This window comes from Seriola dumerili, unplaced genomic scaffold (genome assembly GCF_002260705.1).
Source record: "Seriola dumerili isolate Sdu_G_001 unplaced genomic scaffold, Sdu_1.0 BDQW01000267.1, whole genome shotgun sequence".
NCBI classification, from domain to species: domain Eukaryota; kingdom Metazoa; phylum Chordata; class Actinopteri; order Carangiformes; family Carangidae; genus Seriola; species Seriola dumerili.
In genome coordinates this window covers 2,651,864-2,671,755 of record NW_019174522.1, presented here as the reverse complement: position 1 = coordinate 2,671,755, position 19,892 = coordinate 2,651,864, and the positions used below count along the sequence as shown (strand labels likewise).

The 19,892-nt window shown below is 42.5% G+C and overlaps 1 protein-coding gene across 4 annotated transcripts; it reads right to left on the bottom strand.

The window, feature by feature from the left end:
• Nucleotides 1–1,539: 1,539 nt before the first annotated feature.
• LOC111230452 (vacuolar protein sorting-associated protein 37C-like) lies at nucleotides 1,540–19,434 on the bottom strand. 4 transcript variants are annotated; one of them, XM_022757195.1, is made up of 5 exons: nucleotides 18,612–19,434; nucleotides 18,015–18,125; nucleotides 7,077–7,248; nucleotides 4,462–4,544; nucleotides 1,540–2,663 (listed from the first exon to the last, which is right to left on the bottom strand). In XM_022757195.1, the coding sequence occupies exons 2-5, from the start codon at nucleotides 18,105–18,107 to the stop codon at nucleotides 1,962–1,964; spliced, it is 1,050 nt and encodes a 349-aa protein (XP_022612916.1). In that variant the 5' UTR covers nucleotides 18,108–18,125; nucleotides 18,612–19,434; the 3' UTR covers nucleotides 1,540–1,961. The 4 variants fall into 4 exon arrangements, with proteins under 4 accessions (XP_022612916.1, XP_022612915.1, XP_022612918.1 ...); XM_022757194.1 differs by having other exon boundaries at nucleotides 18,538–19,431; XM_022757197.1 differs by lacking the exon at nucleotides 18,612–19,434 and adding an exon at nucleotides 18,441–18,511.
• Nucleotides 19,435–19,892: the final 458 nt, after the last annotated feature.

Here is a 19,892-nt window from a genome sequence, read left to right as displayed (position 1 = left end):
GTGCTAACTCCTCACGACTAACACCTCAGTGCTAACACCTCTACAAAGCTAACACTTCTTCTTGTTCTGGCTCTTCAGACAAAACAAGTTTATCAGACAGGCCAATTGTGACCCCCCCACCCCCCATCCCTGCGGGGCCCCTAAACGACGGACCCCAGCAGTAAGACTCTCACCTACTTCACTCCAGTTGGTGTCATGTTTATTGGACAGGTGGGCTCCACTTCATCTGTGTCTAGTCTTGGAAATGAAGATGTCTGATGTGTGCAGCAGCAGACACCTGCTCGCTCTCCCATCATGCCCTCTTCTGCTAGCTGTTTGTTATGGAGGAAGCAAAGGCAACCAACAACTGAAAATGAAAGCTGCCCATCCGTGCAGCAGCCATATTTGTTTGGGTAAAGGAATGGAGACACACCTTGGGGCAGGCTTTAAAATTTTAATTCACTGCAAATGGAAGGGAAAGCTTTGTTAAAGACCCATGCATTCTTTAAGCTGCAGTAATGATTATTTTATAGTGAGAGTGGATCAGATGACTGTGTCAGTGACGAATCCACACACTATTGTTACCATGCACTCAGCCTCAGTCCTGGACCTGCTCAGCAGCAGACAGACTGAGGCAGAGAACAGCTGTGAACATGCTGGAGCTGGAAAGGATGAAACACTGAACTAACAGAGAGGGAACTGGCTGATTTCTCGCATGTAGGACAAGCATGCACAAGTCTGGTCTGAAACAGATGGGGTCAGGTCCAGCCCTGTTGCTGCGACAGTTGCCAGCTCTGGCTCAGGACTGAAGAGTCCTGGCTCTACACTGAGAGACATGTACAGCAGCTGTTAGCAAGTCTCCTGCACAAGCTGAGCTGACCTCAGACAGCTACCTGAGCTTTTATCAGTTTTAGCTGTCTGACCAGCTGTATCAAGGCTCGATCACAACCGACCAGCAGCTCCCTTTCTGAGCGAAGTCACTGTGTGAGACACTCAGGACACAGGAGGCAGGAGACTGACATGTCTGTCATCCTGTTAGCGTCTCTTCAGCTCAGAGCTTTTTCTCTCTCTACTGTGAGATGATCCTGAGAAGAAGCTTGACACACAGCTGTTGTTGCCAGGTTGTTAGCTGTTAGCTTGTCAGCAACAGCAGCTCACCAATGTGCCAGTCTCTGCTGCTGCAATGTCTTCTGTCGACACAGAAGTCAGGGAACTAGCAGAATGCAGTGTCGTGGTCTTTGGTGAGAGTTACTGCCCGCTGCCCTCAGGTAACTCACCTAACATATTCATGTGTGGAGCAGGTAAGTGTCTGACAGAGCTGATGATGTTCCCTCCAAATCCTGTGTCTGAATTGAACCTAACATAAGAGCCGACATCTACCTTCTACTGACAGACCCTCCAACACACAGCTACTGACACTGGTGTAGTGTTACAAAGACTGACTTCTGTCAGGGGGAGTGCACTTGTGTGTTTATAAGGTTTTCTGATTGCCAAATAGCAACAACACCCACACACACACACACACACACACACACACACACACACACACACACACACACACACACACACATACACACACACGAAATGGCAGAAGAGGAGGGTGGGAGGGAGCGATGGACAGAGGGAGGAGGGTGAGTGTATGAACGGCCAGATACAAGTGTGAACATTTAAAAACAACGCAACAACCTGAGACTAGTGTGGGGCGGGGTGGGTCGCAGGGTGATGGAGGAAGGGAAAAGGAAAGAGAAAAAGATCGACAGACTGATATTTAGAGAGAGAGACAAATAGTGCAACAAATATAAGTAAAGCGAGACACCTCTTGAATCTGGGAGATGGGGGGGGTAGAAAAGGTACAAAGACAAGAGGAGGACAAGGAGTCAGGGTGAGGAGAGAGAGGGAGGTCAGGGAGGGAGGAAGGGGGGAGGGTGAGACAGCAAGGAAGAATTGAGAAGAAGAAGTTAGACATAGGAGCAGTAGTGCTTTCAGGAGTATGGCTGTGGGACTCCATATCCTGGTCTGTAGACGGGTCTCCCCGTCGGTGACTGAGAAGAGGAAAAGGGGGGCCCAGCGGGGTAGCTGTAGCCACCGTAGCTGTAGGAGGCCGGGTAGGGCGCAGGGCCACTCTGGGGTTGGCTGGGGGTGTACTGGCCAAATGCTGAGCCCGGGTGTGGGGCTGGAAAGGAAGGCTGGGTTGGGTAAGGGCAGGCGGCTGAAGCCGGAGGCCCGAAAGCGGGCCTGGGGCCAGGGTAGCTCCCAGCTGGGGTGAAGGGCGAGCCGGAACCTGGGTAGGGAGGGATGGCCGGGCTGGAGCCTGCTGCCGCTGCTGCAGGGGGGGGGTTGGGCGTGGTGATGGGGTAGGGGCTGTAGGGTAATCCAGCAGACAAGGAGGCTGGCTGAGAGGCGTTTTGGTAAGAAGAGGACTGAGGTTTGGAGTTCAGCTGCTGCTGATTTGTTGTCGTTGTTGTCGTCTGTTGATTCCACGGTGATGGCGTGGCAGCAGGATCCTGGCTGATGCCTGCTGATGATGTCATGGCGGTGAGATTGCCCTCGCTCCTCTGTCGCAGGATCTCCTGGAGTTTCTCTATCCGGACTCGTCTTTTGTGAGCAAGGGAGCGCAGCGAGAGGAAGCGGTCGAGGAAGGAGTCCAACGACAGAGAGCCCTCCAGAAACTCATCAGCTAGAGCCTGCAGGCGCGCGCGCGCCGCCGCCACAATCACACACACACACACACACACACACACACACACACACACACACACACACAGAGTGATGGTTACTGGTGGGCACATCTTAGACCTAAAACACATCTTCGAAGTACAAGTCTGAAAGCTCTGAGCTCCCTGCTGTGATATGAAATGCCTGTCCTGAAACTTTTAAAATGACACAGCTACAAGTAGACCTCCATATTAAAATGAGACATGTGTTCTTCTGTGAAAGGACAGGTCATACTGTCTGACTGAAGTCTGGTGTTCACTATATCACTACTGTTCCCTCCTGGTGGTTGTTGCTTGTACCAAATGTGAAGGCGATACAGAGATATCATATTAAGACAGATGAAAACATTGATCCTTAAAAAACAGCATTGTTTTTATTTATTGATTCTTCCTACAATTAAACCAGGAAGCTGACAGTGACACTGATCAATCACTACAGATACCAATACTTAGTTCGAGATTTGTGATTTAAACAGTTATGATGTGGCAGAGGAACAGAGAAGCAGACTGAGAGTAGAGGTGGACGATAGGACAAAGCTTGGATGTAGTTAATGGCTTTTTCATAAACATCCACATTAAATTGTCACTAAACTTTTTTTGGACTTCGGATTGAAATTCACTTGATGGTTTCTCTCCTCTCACTCTCTCTTTTGGAGGTCTCTCTCTCTCTCTCTCAGTGCTGCCCTCCAGACTGAAGCCCACAGTCCTCTCATTCATTTGAATGGGGTCAGTCTAGAGACACAGTGTGGGTCAACACAGGGGTCACAGAGTAACTCACAACATAACATCAGAACCTTACCTTATACTGTATGACATGAACACACTGCATCACACAGAGTGTCACAGAGCTGAGAGTGAACAGTATGAGAATGACACATGGCCACATGAAGACAGAGCCACTGTTTACATTACATGCAATATCACAAAATTATCACAACAAGCATCTAACAGCTGTCAGTCAGTCAGTTAGTGTGTCTGCATCACCCTCACTCCAGTCAGGATGCTCTGATTGATCGGCCAATTTTCATTTACCGGTAAGATAGTGATCATCTTCAAACTGATCAGCTGTGGTTAATACTCTGAGATAAGCAAAGTGTGCTGTGTAGTGTAGCCCCACCTCCCACCAATAGGGTCACCAAAACAAAACAACATGTTGCCTTTTGGAACTGTTACAGAGAGTGTGAGACTGATATTGCATATACATGATATATAAGAACATACATATATATATGTATATATATAGTCCAGTCCTGATTCGTGAAGTTTTTACGTTTTGGTTGCTAACAAGTGTATAGTAATGAGACTGCAATGGTTGTTGAGGACGTTAAATGTCATCACGCTGAACTTGAAAACTGATCTACTCACCAGTCCACCTTTACAGCCTTGTTGTGTCGGTACAAACTGTCACTAACTCTGTCATAGGAAAGGCTTTTGTAGAAGAGGTGAGAGCTAAATCAAACTACAAGCTGAAGTTTAGTGGTGGTGTGTGTGACCGTAGTGTTGAAGTCAAGTGACCATGGTGTAGTTGGTTTATAGCTTAACATTAACTTTTCACTTCTGCTGATTGTACTGAGGCTTCAAACATCACAGAGTGGTGTTCATTAGTGAAGATGATCCTGCTGAACAAAACCTGCCAGGATCACAAACTGTTGTTTTTCTCTAATAATCCAAAATGTCAAAATCCCATTGGCTGTTTGTGGAGGGAACCGGGGTGCACACTTTGTTTGTGTGTGTGTGTGTGTGTGTGTGTGTACAGCTCTGCACTGACCTCTGACTCTGCCTCCGTTTTGCTGCCCTCTGCCTGTAGTCTGGAGAACAAGGCCTCTGGAGACACCTGACCCACCATCCCATCTGAGGAGGAGGAGGAGAGGAAGAGCAGGAGAGAGAGTGAGAGAGGTAACAATACATCCCAGCAGGCCACTGTTCACTGAGAGACTGATGACACCTGTGTGCGGTGACATCATTGTAACAGAAAGTGTGAGTGGAGACAAAGAAACTGTCTACATTCACACTGTCATACACTAAGCCATTCACGTCTAACTCTGTCCATCTGAGTCACTGAGACCATGATGATGATGATGATGATGATGATGATGATGATGATGATGATGATGATGATGATGATGATGATGACTTCCACACGTGACACATTCTGTCTTATTTTCATAGTACATGAACATGAAGAGCAGCCAAACAGCTGACCTGCTGCGTCTGAAGATCTAGGGTATGGTCAGTGGAATGTGACATCAATGCTGGGCGTGGTTACAGCTGCACTTCCGACCACACCCAACCATGCTGGCTGCTACTAATGATTATTTCATAATCAATACATTTAATTAGGGGTGGGTGATCTGACTTTGATATATGATCAGATCGCCTCATTAAAAGTTTCTATATTTAGATATTTAATTTCAAAAGTTCAGTCACTGCTAACCAGACCATATTAATTGTTAAACAGCTAGCCCACTAACTGCAGCTGGAGACAGCAGCTCTGGTTCTGCTCTGCAGCCTCGGTGAGTTTGGTGTAGCTCCACATGAATCACCTGAGCAGAACCACTGTCACCAGCTGCAGTCCAAGACGGTGGAGACCTGCTGCAGGCAGGGAGACAGGAAGTGGGACAAGGCCAGGCAGCGACTGAACTTTCAAATTAAAGTACTTACATACAGCACCTCATAAATAAATAACAGTGCTGTCTAAACAGACACTCCATATAAACCAAGTAAAAAATGTGACAGTATTGTGGGCATGTCCACAGGGCATCAGTATGTCAAGCTAATAGTAAATTCTAAGAGTGCCCTCTGCTGGAGAACAAGGCAAACTACTTCAAAGGCCTTGTTGAGGTTAAAGACCGTACATTTTTAATTAGAGCAAATAATTACAGTTGAAATATGAAATCTTTTCACACATTTCAACACAGGTTTATATTTTGAAGAACAGCTCAAGTGAATGTGACAGTGACTTTATCTTTAACTTAAGGAACAGAGGCTAGCCCGGACATGACACCATGATTCTAACCACCTCTGACCTGTTCATGTTTCAACATTATACTATGTATCATATATATATATGATATCTGAAAAATTAAATATTGATGTGGTGTTAATAACGTGTGATAATATGGTGATGACAGATGTTTGACCTTGTGGATCTTGTTTCTTTTCACTGTCCATTGAGTGTAATTGTTGTATTTATAGAGCGTTTGCAGACGGGGCCCAGAGGTTCTGGATCAATCTGCACAAGGAAATCAGGTCGGCTAAGTGTGTGACCTCCTTTAAAGGTGCACTATGCATTCCTGCATGGTTTCAGCGCGATTTTATTTTTGTCTCAAATCATAGGCATCTCCCCTTGATCCGCTAGCTGCCTGCCCCCTGAATACACTGTGAAAAAGCATGGTCTCTGGAGACAACACAGGTGTCACAAACAGCAAACAAACACTAGGGGCACAGGCTGTGCCCCAAAACATAACAAACCACGTTCCAGCCAATCACCGACAAGAACCGACGTAGCACGGATCCACTTTCGTTTTCGATGCGTGTTCATGACAGTCACGGAAACATGGGGGGGAGGGGCGAGCTTGCTCTGTTTTGTTTGGTATTTACTTCGAACGTCAACAGAAGTGACGTCATGCAGGAATGCATAGTGCACCTTTAACACTCTTCTTAAAACTTACTTTCATCAAAGAGCTTTCCTGGTTTTAGTCCATTTATCTTAAAATGACTGTTGGTTTCTATTCACCTTACAGTTTTAATTGTTTTATCTATTGTCTTCTATTTGAAACCTGTTGATTTTATTGCTGCCTTCATCAAGCACATAGATGTTGAAAAGTGCTCTATAAATTAACTGAATAAAATAAAAAGAATATCATTATTTTTATTATTTGTTCACTTTAGACAGTTGTGGTTACAGACTGTCTTTGCCTCCCTACACTCATATCTGAGTCTCATTCATTTGACAAAGAGACGAAACACAATGAACACAGTTAAACATAACATTGATATTATTATTATTATTATTATTATTATTATTAATGTTTTCTATAGAGATCGTGATAACATCGTTATTGTGAATTTTTTGTGTTGTAATTGTGTTGTGAAAATCTGATATAGTGACAGCTCTGATACTCACTGCAGCAAATCAAACAAAAATACAAAAATACTATAACAGTGTACCAATCATATCAATCATATATCACAAGATCACTGTTATGATTACTTTTCCCACTGTTAATCTCAACACCAGCTTTTGTTATTTCTCAGTGTACATGTTCGGACATGAGGTAGGAATCTTCACCTCAAGTCAACATGTGTAATGATACCAACTGATCAATCAGTATAAAAAAGACCCCCACACCCCCCACCCCCCATCCCCCACCCCCACCCCACCTCTGATGGAGCAGTGTTGTCTGTAGGTTTCTCTGACGGCCTCTAGTTGAGAGTATCTCTCCACCAGCATCTCCCTCTGTGACTCCAGACGAGGCTTCATGTCCAGGTTCTGCTCTGCCAGGCTGCGATTGGATGCCAGCGCCATCTCTCTCTCCAGCTGGATGTTCTGGATCTGAGGGGGAGGAAGACAGACATCAGACAACTTCACATTTAAAGGCACTTTGTGGATTCCATTAAATGCAGAGGCATTGTCAGTGCAAATGTCATTTTGTGGTGTGAAAGGCTGGGTACCAAACCTCAGTGCTATCATCAAGTATCACAAACGGAAAAGTGGTCAGATTAAGCATCTCTTTAATTCTATAATCAGATTTAGCTTCAGTTTGCCTCAGATATTTAAGGACTGGGTTCTTTTGTTCTATGAAAAAATGAGGCTTCGCAGAAAAATATATTTCTCAAACTAAGGTATAGGGGAAAAGTATTTATAGTCTAATGGGTAAAGTGCGGCTTTATCAATATCTCTTTAGTATCAGTACCAAAGCTTCCTGAAAAGTGTCCCACCCCTCGGAACACCGAGCACAAGCAGTGAAAGAGTCACTCGGTGGGAAGAAAGACTCGACAACCTTCCACCAGAAACAACAATGGAGCTAAAGGCGAGCGAGGCACTGCCCCCCGGAGCAGATACCAACTACGCAATGTGGAAATGCTTAAACAGACTAAGATCTGGTGTTGGACGTGCAAAAGCCACTCTCACCAAATGGGGACATTTGAATGATGGGGACGCCGTGTGTGACTGTGACACTGAACCACAGACCATGCAACACCTCCTGATATGCCCCCTGCTGGAACAGCCCTGCACAGCATCGGACTTAGCAGAGTTTAATGAGAAGGGACAGAAATGTGTTCAGCTGTGGCTGAACCACATCTAGCCAAGCCTTGTAACTGACTGTCTTGTGGACACGATGAGAAGAAGTACCAAAGCTCAGGTATCTACCTCATGGGTGAAGGACACAGTGAGTCACTTCTTAAATACCAGTGTTGGTGATTTCACATGAGAAATAAATGATGGAGAAGCTATAATCAGTTTTAGGTACACTCTGCCTCAGGGAACACAGGGGTGAGCATCTACAGCAGGTGTCTGTAACATACACACTAAGGAATGAAAGTACAGGAATGGATCTTCGTGGCTCCAGCTGTACCCTAGCAGGGTTCAGCTCTCCCTTCAAACATTGCTGCATTTTTGTACCTTCTTCTCTGGACCTCTAAAAGAACATTTCTGTTCCCCTAGTGACAAAAACGTACCTTTATATCCTGGTAAAAAAATGTACATACCCACTGGAGAGGTACAGGATTGGTGCCTTATTTTTTAAGTTATTTTTGGCATTTTTGCCTTTATTTTTAATAGGAGCAGTGAGAGAGAGAGACAGGAAAGTCAGGGAGAGAGAGAGAAGGAATGAAATGCAGCAAAGAACAGAAAACAAAACAAAAAACTGTTAGTTTACATCTTTAACAAAATCAACATTTTATATGTAAACTGATCCATTTTCAGTGTTTCAATGTATTGTTCTGATATTGTTCTAACCCTAACCCTAACCCCAGTACATGAGAAAAATCAGCTATTCAACATTAAGCTTGAAGCACAAGACTGAGGAGCCATTCTCTAATCACTGAGTGCAACCAAGAGAAATTTCATTTTGGTTTCAGACACAAAACAGGAACAAAGTTAAGTAAAAGTACATTTACAAAATACAAATTCATGACTTGCATACTATATTAGATTCAGTTCATTCAGCAGTCACCAATGATTGTGTACCTTTAAAATAAACAAATGTCCACAGTTATCAACCTGAGGACCATTTCAGCACCTTACACGGTTCATAAAGTTACAAAAGTGGTCGGACACACCCACCAATCCAAGGTAGGTGTGGGCAGAGGAGCAGTACTGGTGGACTACACTAACTTCTGTATGTCAGTAGTTCTAACTGCTGTCCACTGACTTCTCATAACATTCAGTAACTGAATCCAGCTGTTAATTAGTGACTGGTCTTTCCTGGATCTGGTCCCACAGCTGGGGACTGTCAACCATAATCTGCAGCTGCTCAGATCCTGAGTTTATGATTAATGAGGAAAGTCCTGCTTGTGCAGACCAAGTCGTGTCTGTCAATGACCAACTTTGATTAGATGGAAGTGAGTCAAAGAGGTTAAAGGACAGGAAGTGTAGAGAGCTATGTGAAACTAGGTACTAAAATTGAGCTATGCTGACCAAAGACCACATCTCTGGACCGTTAGACTGAATGATGACACACATGAAATATCTCAGTATTTTCTACAGAGCAGGTAAATGTTCAGTTGTAAGAAAGCATCAACCTCCAGGTCTGAAACCTGAAGCATCAACCCTGAAGAACCAAAAGCTGCAGTTCCTATAATGACCACTAGAGTCTGGCTCCAACAGTGGGTCAATAACAATAGATTCCCATGTTAAAATGTCCAACTTTACGGCAGAAATTAACATGTTTACAGCCTGGTACGAAAACAGTTTTGGTGTTTCTAGCTAATTTCTTCCTTCATGACAACTGTTAATATACCCCTACAGTTCACCTACAAAGAACATATTGGAGTGGATGATGATGTCCTTTACATGCTCCACCCGGCCCATTCTTACTTGGATGAGCCAGGTAGTTACATGAGGATTATGTTCTTTGATTTTTCAAGTGCATTTAACACCATCCAACCTCCCATTCTTAAAGACAAGCTGGAAGGGATGGGGGTGGATCCCTGCTTCACGTCCTGGATTGTGAATTACCTGACAAGACGAGCACAATACCTCAGGCTGGGTAACTGTGAGATAGTGATGAGCAGCGCTGGGGCTCCACAGGGGACTGTTCTGGCTCTGTTCCTGTATACGGCGGACTTTAAATACAACTCTGAGTCCTGCCACATCCAGAAATACTCGGATGACACAGCTATTATGGCGCGTATCAAGAACTGGCAGGAAGAGGAGTACAGGGATCTGATCAGTGAATGGAACGACAAGAACTTCCTCCTTCTGAACACCTCCAAGAACAAGGAGATGGTCATGGACTTTCGGAGGTCTAGGCCCACCCTTCAGCCAGTCAACATTCGAGGGAAGGACATTGAGGTGGTGCACACTTATAAATACCTAGGTGTGCACCTAGACAGTAAAATGGACTGGTCCCTGAGCACGGATGCCATCTACCAGAAGGGGCAGAGCCCGGCTCTTTTTCCTCAGGAAGCTCAGGTCCTTTGATGTCCACAGTGAAATGCTGCACATGTTTTATCAGTCAGTCGTGGCCAGTGTACTTTTTTATGCTGCAGTCTGCTGGGGCGGCAGCATGTCAGACATGAACATAAGGAGACTGGACAAGCTGGTAAAAAAGGCTGGGTCTGTGCTTAGCAGGAGTCTGGAGTCACTCAGGACTGTTGTGGAGAGATGCATGCAATGTAAGATGGAGGCTATCTTGGACATTGATACCAACCACCTCTCCACAACATTCTGGCAGGACAGAGAAGCAGCTACAGGTGCAGCAAATGTCTCATCTCACTGTACTGCAGAACAGAGAGGTTCAGGAGATCCATCGTTCCCACTGCCATTAGGCTATACAACACCTCAGCCAAAGGATGTGGACTAATTCAATTATTATTGTTTATTTATTATCAACTGTTATTATCATTATTATTATTATTATTATTATTATTATTATTATCATCAAAAATGAGCTAATGGCCACATGAATTTCCCCTAGGGTATAAATAAAGTATCTATCTGTCTATCTATCTATCTATAAAACTCGCCTGTTTACATTTTGTTAAAGGGGAGCTATTATACTTTTCTGAGTTTTTCCTTACTTAGTGTGTTATATAGGTTGTTGTGCATGTAAATGGTCCCCAGAGTTACAAGGATCAAAGTTTCCATCAAAGGGTAACTCTGTTAGGGTAAAAACCCAATTTCTTCCTTTGTATGAATTGACTCATTAGGGGTCCAGACATTACTTCCTGGTCCTATTGATGTCAGTACCTCTCTTGGTGCTGCCCACCTGCAAGTTTGACATGCCCCCACACAAGGCACAGCACATAACTACTTATGGTGAAGTGTTTCATTCGTTTTGTAGCCATGCCAAAAAGACAGTGTTCTTAATTTCCTGGAGAAATCGCCTTCATTTTTCCATGGTCCTCCACTGCTCCAAACATTATAGTGTGAGCCAACACTTCAAGGAAGACTGCTTCAGAAACCACGCACAGTTAGGTTTCATTTTCACAACGTTTATTTCTGTAATTCACACTTGATGTGGCTGAACAGGGGACTCAGCCTCACAGCCTGTAAGTGTGCATTGTTATTATGGATGTTAACTGTGTTACTGCGACCCGTTCGCAACCTGATCATGTTAGAAGCAGCATAGCAGAGATATAAATGCTTAAACATTTGTCAGTACTGACATGCTGTGCCTCGTTAGCTCAGATAATTATCCACAGTTTAACCGCTGAGTTCGTTTTTCAGTAACTATGCGCACTAACGTTAAATTAATTCAGATTTACCGGCATTGTGTACCAGCAGGAGGTGAAGCCGTGGAGACTCCCTATCTGTTCACTGTCTGTTCCTTCATTATCTATATTCCTTTGGTCCGGAAGTGTCCACAGATTAAGAAAATCAAAAGGGTTTCTCATAAAAGCATTCAAAGTTATGAATATTGTCATTCGAAGTCTTTGCAGACTGTCCAGCTCCTTAATTTGCAGCTCTCTTCATATTTCTTCCTCCTTCCGGCTGCAGGACAGTCGGTACACTTGTTTTCTGCTCCAGTCCAGCTTGTGAAGGTGGATCGGGTCTGTCATCTTCTGGTTCAGGATAATGCAAAACTGAAGTCGCCACAACCAGTTGTTTATACTAGACATGCGGTCACTGCCATGTTAGTTGCCGGTCAGCTCCAGAGGGAGAAGGGGGGCCCGAAAAAGCTCTGAGCTCTAACAGAGCCTTTCAGACAGAGGGTGTACAGAAGAAGAAAAATAATGTATTTTCAGAACATTAAAACATGTAAATCTATTTAGTCGACAACAAGAATGAAATGATGAACACTAAAAATGGCCATTATAGGTCCTCTTTAAGGCTTAAAGTCATGTATAATTGTGGGCATGGCCTCTTTAGGTGACAGGTGAGTGCAGTGCTACAGGATTTCCCCCTCTTCCTAACTAAACACACAGCTGTACAAACAATACAGATGTCAACAGAACTGCTTGTCTGATCTCCAAATAACTGAACCATATTTTCTGCCAACAAATCTGGCCTCGTGTCACAAAGCATCTTACAGCTAAAAGTAGCTCCTGACTAGCCAATTTAGGAGAAACTCCTAAAAATAATGGGCGTGTCAGTCCTAACTTTAGAAGTCCTAATTTTTCTAAGAGTAATTCACCACTTAGCGCTAAAAGTAGCTCCGAAGTCAGAGAAGTTATTAGTAGTGGAGAGGACTCCTAACTAAATAATCACAAAGAATCTTAAAGAGCTGCTGTCATTCCACGTCACCGTGTTCTGGAAACCTAATGCAATGCCGAATCTCTTAAAAGATACGACTCAATCACGACAGAATAATGACTGTTGTGGAGTTTCTGAAGGATGCAGTAACATTTCCAACCAACCAATAAAACAAAGTCAGTGCATAAAGTAAGAGTTCGGCAATGCTGTGTTACTTGGCAACAGAGAAAAGCCAATCTATTCACCAAACAATAAATGTCTCTGTAGACTCACATCACAGGACAGTTCATATGATTTCCTTTAGATCTTCAACAACTTCAGAGAAATAAAGCAGCTTCATGGTTGGTCTACCCGCTGTGATCGCTGCTATAGATGGAACGCATATAAAAATTACTGAACCATCACAAGATGAGGAGGTATTTGTAAACAGTGAAGCTAAATCACACCATCAACACACATGTTGTATTGATGCTGCCTGTACAGCTGTAGACATTGTTGTACAGTGTCCAGGATCTACACATGATTCATGGATCTTATGGAGAGTGACCTGATCAGCTGTTTGAAAGGATCATATTCCAGCTGGATGTCACCTGGTGGGGGACAGTGGAAATCTTCTCACACCTCAACCCACAGCCAGGACCACAGCTACATTACAACAGGCTGCCAGTTAGCTTTAGTTAGCTTGTCTATGACGTTTTTTTTTTATTATTTTCCATTGAGTGAATTGAATGTAAGTTTTCATTGTAAAATTAAATTCTCCTGGGTCAACACGGACCTGATCATATAGATGCATTTTGGAGAATGCGCTACTCTTGTAAACAGCTCCAAATCTGTTATAATTTCATTCGTATTAATTTATTTCTGTTTTTATATTTTTATGTTGTGCACGCGTGTTAACTGGCACAGACCATCTTTCATCAACCAATCACTGTGAATCCTGCAAGCAAGATCGTCCATGAAAATTGACGTCAGCCATAGCAACAGAGTCGCTCTGAGTTTTGAGTTCTGAGTTTTCACTTTTAGTAAAGTTTGTCTCAGCAGCTTTGTGACGAGGACTGAGGAGAAAAATATTTTGTTAAAAACTTTTAGTGTGACTTAGGAGAAGTCTTAGTGGTAAGATAAAACGCTTTGTGAATACGGGCCCAAGTCTTTCGTGTAACTCGTGCCATTTTCTGTAGCTACAATTTACAGCTGTTCCCTAAACGCCTCACATACTGGCTATAGGTAATGCTAGCAGGTGTGTGGCCTTTGTACGGGAAACCCTGGGACTTCAGCAGTGTGGACCGCCATTGTGTCTCCCTCCATGTTGCAGGAGAACGTGAGTGAGTGAGGGTGGGGTTGTGTGTGGTGTTGTGCGTGGGGGTGGAATTGTGTAGAGTGCGTGAGAGAGGTGAGATGTCACTGTCACTTCTTTATGGAAGAAACCGATTATATGAAGCAACATCTAACTATATTGATATAAACTGTATTGTCTCATCTTATGTTAGAAAATATATCATATACATTAAAAAGTCGATACACAGCCCATCACTACTGAACACCAGGTTAATATGCAAGAGAGAGCAACACAGACAGTTTTCTGTGGAGGGTAAATGCTAAATGCTTAAAGAGGACCTATTATGGTCATTTTAAGTGTTATTTTTGGTGTTGACTTAAAAAGATTTACACGCTTTAATGTTCTGAAAGGACATTACATTACATGTTATACTGTTCTCTCTTGACCCTCTGTCTGGAACGCTCAGGGCTCTTTAAGACGCCCCTCCTCCCTCTGGAGCTGGAGCCCAGTGTACTCTGATTGGTCAGCTTGCCGGCAACTACAATGGCAACAACACATACTGCACATCTTGTGTAAACAAACTTCGGACGACAATATTCATAACTTGGAATGTTTTTTTTTTTTTGAAGACCCACTTTTGTTTTTTTATGTGTAGACTCTTCCAGACTACAGGAATATAAATAATGGAGGAACAGACAGAAAGTCAACAGGTAGGGAGTCTCCACCGCTTCACCTCCTGCTGGTTTATGATGCCGGTAAATATGAATGAATTTAACATTAGTGCGCATAGTTACTCAAAAATGAACTCAGTGGTTAAACTGTGGATAATTTATCTGAGCTAACGAGGTACAGCATGTCAACACTGACAAATGTTTAAGCATTTATATCTTTGCTATGCTGCTTCTTACTAACATGATCAGGTCACAGTAACGCGGTTATCCACAGTAATCACATTATAATGTTTGGAGCAGTGGAGAACTGTGGAAAAATTAAGTAGATTTCTGCAGGAAATAAAGAACAGTCTTTTCGGCATGGCTAAAAAACTAATGAAAACACTTAACCATAATTAGTTATGTGCTGTGCCTTGTGTGGGGGCGTGCGAAGCTTGCAGGTGGGCAGCACCAACAGAAGTATTGACATCAATAGGACCAGGAAGTAATGTCTGGACCCCAAATGAGGCATTTCATACAAAGGAGAAATTTGGGTTTTTACCCTGACAGAGTTACTCCCTCCCTCCTCTTTGATCCTTGTGACTCTGGAGACCATTTACATGCACAAAAACCTATATAACACACTATAAGTAAGGAAAATCTCAGAAAAGCATAATAGGTCCCCTTTAATCTAGAAGGTTGATGGTGTTAGAATCATAGAAAGACACTAACACATTTATTGCTATGGTTATTTAAAGAGATTTATCTCCGCCGGTCAACAAGTGATTATATTCCTCTGCTCCGTGTAAATCACAGGTCGAGCTGCTCTTTATAAAAAACTCATGAATTTATGAAATTGTAATGGAGAGCTTTTTATGTATGTATGGGATTGTTGCTTCTTTTGCCACGTCAAATAAAACAAGTCAAATATCGTTTTGACATCTGCAAAGGCATGAGCATCAGCAATCGCTCTCACGATCGTTGATCACTGATATCATTGTCCATTGGTACAACCCTAGGAAGGAATGTACGAAGGAAAAGATACACACTCACTCACAATAGTGGCAGCAACCCAGGTAGACTTCTATACAGTTGGACACCAGCATTGCTTCAGTGTTTACTGAGACAGAGCTCCACTTACTCACTTCCCCCACCCAGGCCATCAAAATGATCTATCTCTTATTTTGAAGGAATCCCATAACTCAATGTATACAGATGATGCAACAGTATTCACATCTGGACCTAAAGTGTAGGAGCTAAATTTAGCTTGAACTCAGTGTTTGAAAGGATAACCAGTAATATATTAGCATTAGGGCTGCACAATTAATCAAAACACAACTGAAATCGCAATATGGCTAAGCAGCAATTTTTTTAATGAAGGTAAAATGTGTCACATTGTTGTGCATTGTTAGAACCATCAGTATTGTGTTGCTACAGAGACGCCCCAGCCTACAAATCATATTCTCCAGACGTAAAGGAACAAGTTTGTTCGGGCCAAGACCAACAAAAATCACATTATCATCATTTTTACAAATTTTCAGTGACAATTTAATGAAGAATTATCACTCCACCTGAAAATGTGACTCATATCGCCATCGCAATATCTGACAAAATAATCACAATGTTTTTTTTTGCATATGGTTCAGCCCTAATTTATGATGGAGTGTTAGGGCCACATTGAAGAAAAAAAAGAAATCTGAAATTTCAAGAATAAAGTCATAACATTGCCAGAACAAAGTCGTAATATTACAAGAATTAAAAATGTAAAAGTTGTAGAGGAAAAAATACATAATTTTTAGGAATATTACAACAACCAATCAAACAGTCAGTGGCAGCTGCTGCTTGTCTGTCTAACAACAGAATGACTCAGTTTCTTCACAATCTTATGATTGTCATTCTTGTCCTGACGCTGCTGCTGCTGCTGCTGAAGATGAGCCAAAAGATGAAGTATCTCCTTACTTGTGAAACCTAAAGTTGAACTTCACACGATGCTCCACATCCCTCATGTTAAAGCTTCTGATACTTCCCTCTAAAACAACACACAACTTAAATGACTTTATTCTCATAATAACATGACTTTTTCTTTTAAATATTATTATTTTATTCTCAAAATTACGACTTTATTCTTGAAATTTTTTTTTTTTTTAATTATTAATTTGCATTGAATGTATCTAAAACAAATATTGTGTTTGGAACTAATTACACTAAACCAATCCTGGTCCTCCATATAAATATGTGTTCATTAATTAGGTTGAGGACTAAAGTCACTGGACCTTAGACCTCACCTTAGACAATAGGTTGTCATGGCTGAAACACAGATAACATGGTAACTAAAATGGGGAATAGTCTTTTTGCAATATTGCGGTGTTCAAAATATGTGACACAAGATAAAACCAGTTACAGTTAAACGAATGACAGTCGATGGTCTTATCCAAACTGGATCCCTGTACCTCCTGGTTACATGTTAAAAGCACATTATTGTTTTTATTATTTGTTCTTATCAGAAATATCAAAAAGAGTTTTAATGGTGATGCACATTCATTTTTAACCAGAGCTGTAGCAGGAAGTCAGTTTATACTGTTCCATGCTGGGGCAAGTTCAATCCAGTGTACTGTCTGATATCAAGCAATATATGAATGTACTTCACTCACTACAGAAAATAGCGCATCTAGTTTTAAATTATTACTTAAATGTATCTCGGATAAAACAACATTATCAGTGTTTTCCTCATTCTGTATTCCCATTTCATTGTTTCCCTTAAAGGACCAGTGTGTTGGATTTAGTGACGTCTAGCTTTGAGGTTGTATTTGCGACCCCCCCTTTACGACTGAAGCATGAAAATTTCTCCATGTTTCTATAAACCAGGAAGTTTCAAATGGGTGGGCAGAGCCTCCTGGAATAATTAGTGTGGTCCAGACCAAACTAGCATGCTAGCTTCTGATTAGAGTATTTGCTAATGTGCTAGCTAGTCATGAAATTCCATAGAACAAAATTATACATGCAAAATACAGGATACATGATTATATATATAAAATTAAAAGTGAAGTGATCTAAGACGAATGTTTCATGTTTTTTCCACACTGAGTTTCATTTTGATCCAAGAAAACTGTCTGTGAGCTGTCAATCACTTCACACTGTCTATGGGAAAAATGAATGGGACTTTTTCTGCAGGAACCAGGACGCCTGAAACAGCTCCTCACACCTTCCAACTCTACAGTATTTGTTATGTTGTGTTGCAGCTACTATTATAGTCTGTGACTGTAAGTGCTGTTGATTTGTATTATCCCTGTGTCTACATTTATATGGACACCAGGAAGAATAGCTGCTGTGATACAAACAGTCAGTTTGGGGTTTTAAATCATTAATATGACAGTTAAGGTGGTTTGTGTCATGTGAGTTTAGCCATGCTGAAGGGCTCCTAGTTTCAGGACTTGTAAATCAAACCCCTGACTTCTCACAGGCACGTTTCATGGGAGAGTTCAAGGCCAAACTGGAAAATGAAAGTCAAATGGAAAGTGAAGCATCATTTTTACCTCGTCAGACTCTAGAGCCATAGACTCCACCCTCTCCGGGTTGTCCAGGAGCTCCTGTAGCTCTGATTGGCTAAGGTCCTGGAGCTTCTCCATTTGATTTTGGCAGGATGGCTGTTGTCACAAAGGAAGCAGGAAATGAAAGTTAAAAACAATGTTTGGAAACAGAGAGTGAACAGTCAGAGGACTAACTTCTGCATTTTAATCTCCCCAACCATATATAGATGATTATTAGTCACTGACTTATCAGGCTGTTGCTGACAATTCAAGAATTAACAAACCAACCATGTCACCTACAGCTGCTCCTTCACAAAGTTTCCACTGTGTAAGTGGCCTATCACAAATGTGGGCATTTGTTTTTACACCAACACAAGTGGTAGTTAAACATTAAGACAGTTTGCTAACAGCTAGCTAGCATATTAAAGTCACCCTATAGAGGCAAAGCGGAGGTGAGTGACTGCAGGCCACGGAGCAGAACCAGCTGTTCACTGAGCAGGGGAAAGGCTGAAAATGGGCTGGCACTTACATGATGCTAGCAAACCAAATCCCGCCTGACACTGCGCCGTGGTGACATCCAACACCACCTCTGTTTCCACTCACAGCTGACGTGACACGGCCTCAGGATCTCTCCGACCTGCCCTCACTCGGCCCGACGATTCGACAAACTAGCTAGCTACTCTGCGACGTCTGGTCTCAGCTGACGGTTTCCGCGTTGAGCGATCTGATTACAACAACAGTCGGTATGATCGCAATGTCAGGCACTCGGCCGCCGTCAACTTCGAGGGAAGCCCAGCGATTTTGACGACCAAAAAGGGAGCCCAGAGTGACGCCGCTCGTCCCTAACCACCGCTGCCACACGCATCGGTGTCCCGATAAATGTTACTTTATCAAACACACGACCGCAGTCGACACTGCGGGTCAGAAAAGCGCTAAATATTCGCAAAAAAGGAAGAAAGTTTCACTACACACTGACAGAAACCGCCGCCATTTTAGGAACCATCCACGTTCCGCGGTTTGCAGGGGTGTTCGGACAAAACTAAGATAATCCAAAACAGCAGCGGTGAGCTAAAATTAACTCGTGAGTCATACACTTAAAATACTTCCGATCTGGCGATATGTTTAGGAGCAATTATGTCAACTGTGGTCGTCTTCCCTCCGCTGTCCCCCGCATGGCAGGGTAATGGTGGGGTCCTGTGTTCAGCTGGGAAACCCCTACAGTATGTGACGGTATTGTTCCAGCCAATACTTCCCGTGTCCCTCCAGCACTGCTGTCAGTGGATGAACATCCGTCATCCTGCTGAGGTGGAGGAGCGGCCCCCACCCCGACCAGGCTTCGTCACAGCCGGAGAAACGAGAGGACAGAGGGGACAGGGGTACCAAAAAAAAAAAAAAGAAACTGCAGAAAACGTCATCAATGATTTATTTACATGTATAACTACAGCTGCCTGACTAACTTTTGACCTTCTATTAGTTTTTTTAATTATTTATTTATTATTTCTATGTTATTATTTTTGATTGTTATGTTATGTTATGTTATGTTATGTTATGTTATGTTATGTTATGTTATGTTATGTTATGTTATGTTATGTTATGTTATGTTATTCCATTTCATTTTACATTAATGTTTTTTAATGATTCTCATTTTACATCAATGTTTTTAACATTTTTATGTTCTTTTTATGTCTTTGTGCAGGTCATTTCTTTGTTGTAAAGCACTTTTTGCTACATTTCTTCTGAGAAAAGTGCTATAAAAAAAGATCCTTATTATTATTATTATTATTATTATTATTATTATTATTATTATTATTATTGTCATTAATACCAAACATTTCTAACTGCAGGCCTGATGGGTTATCAGAAAATGTGAAACCCTCAGTACTT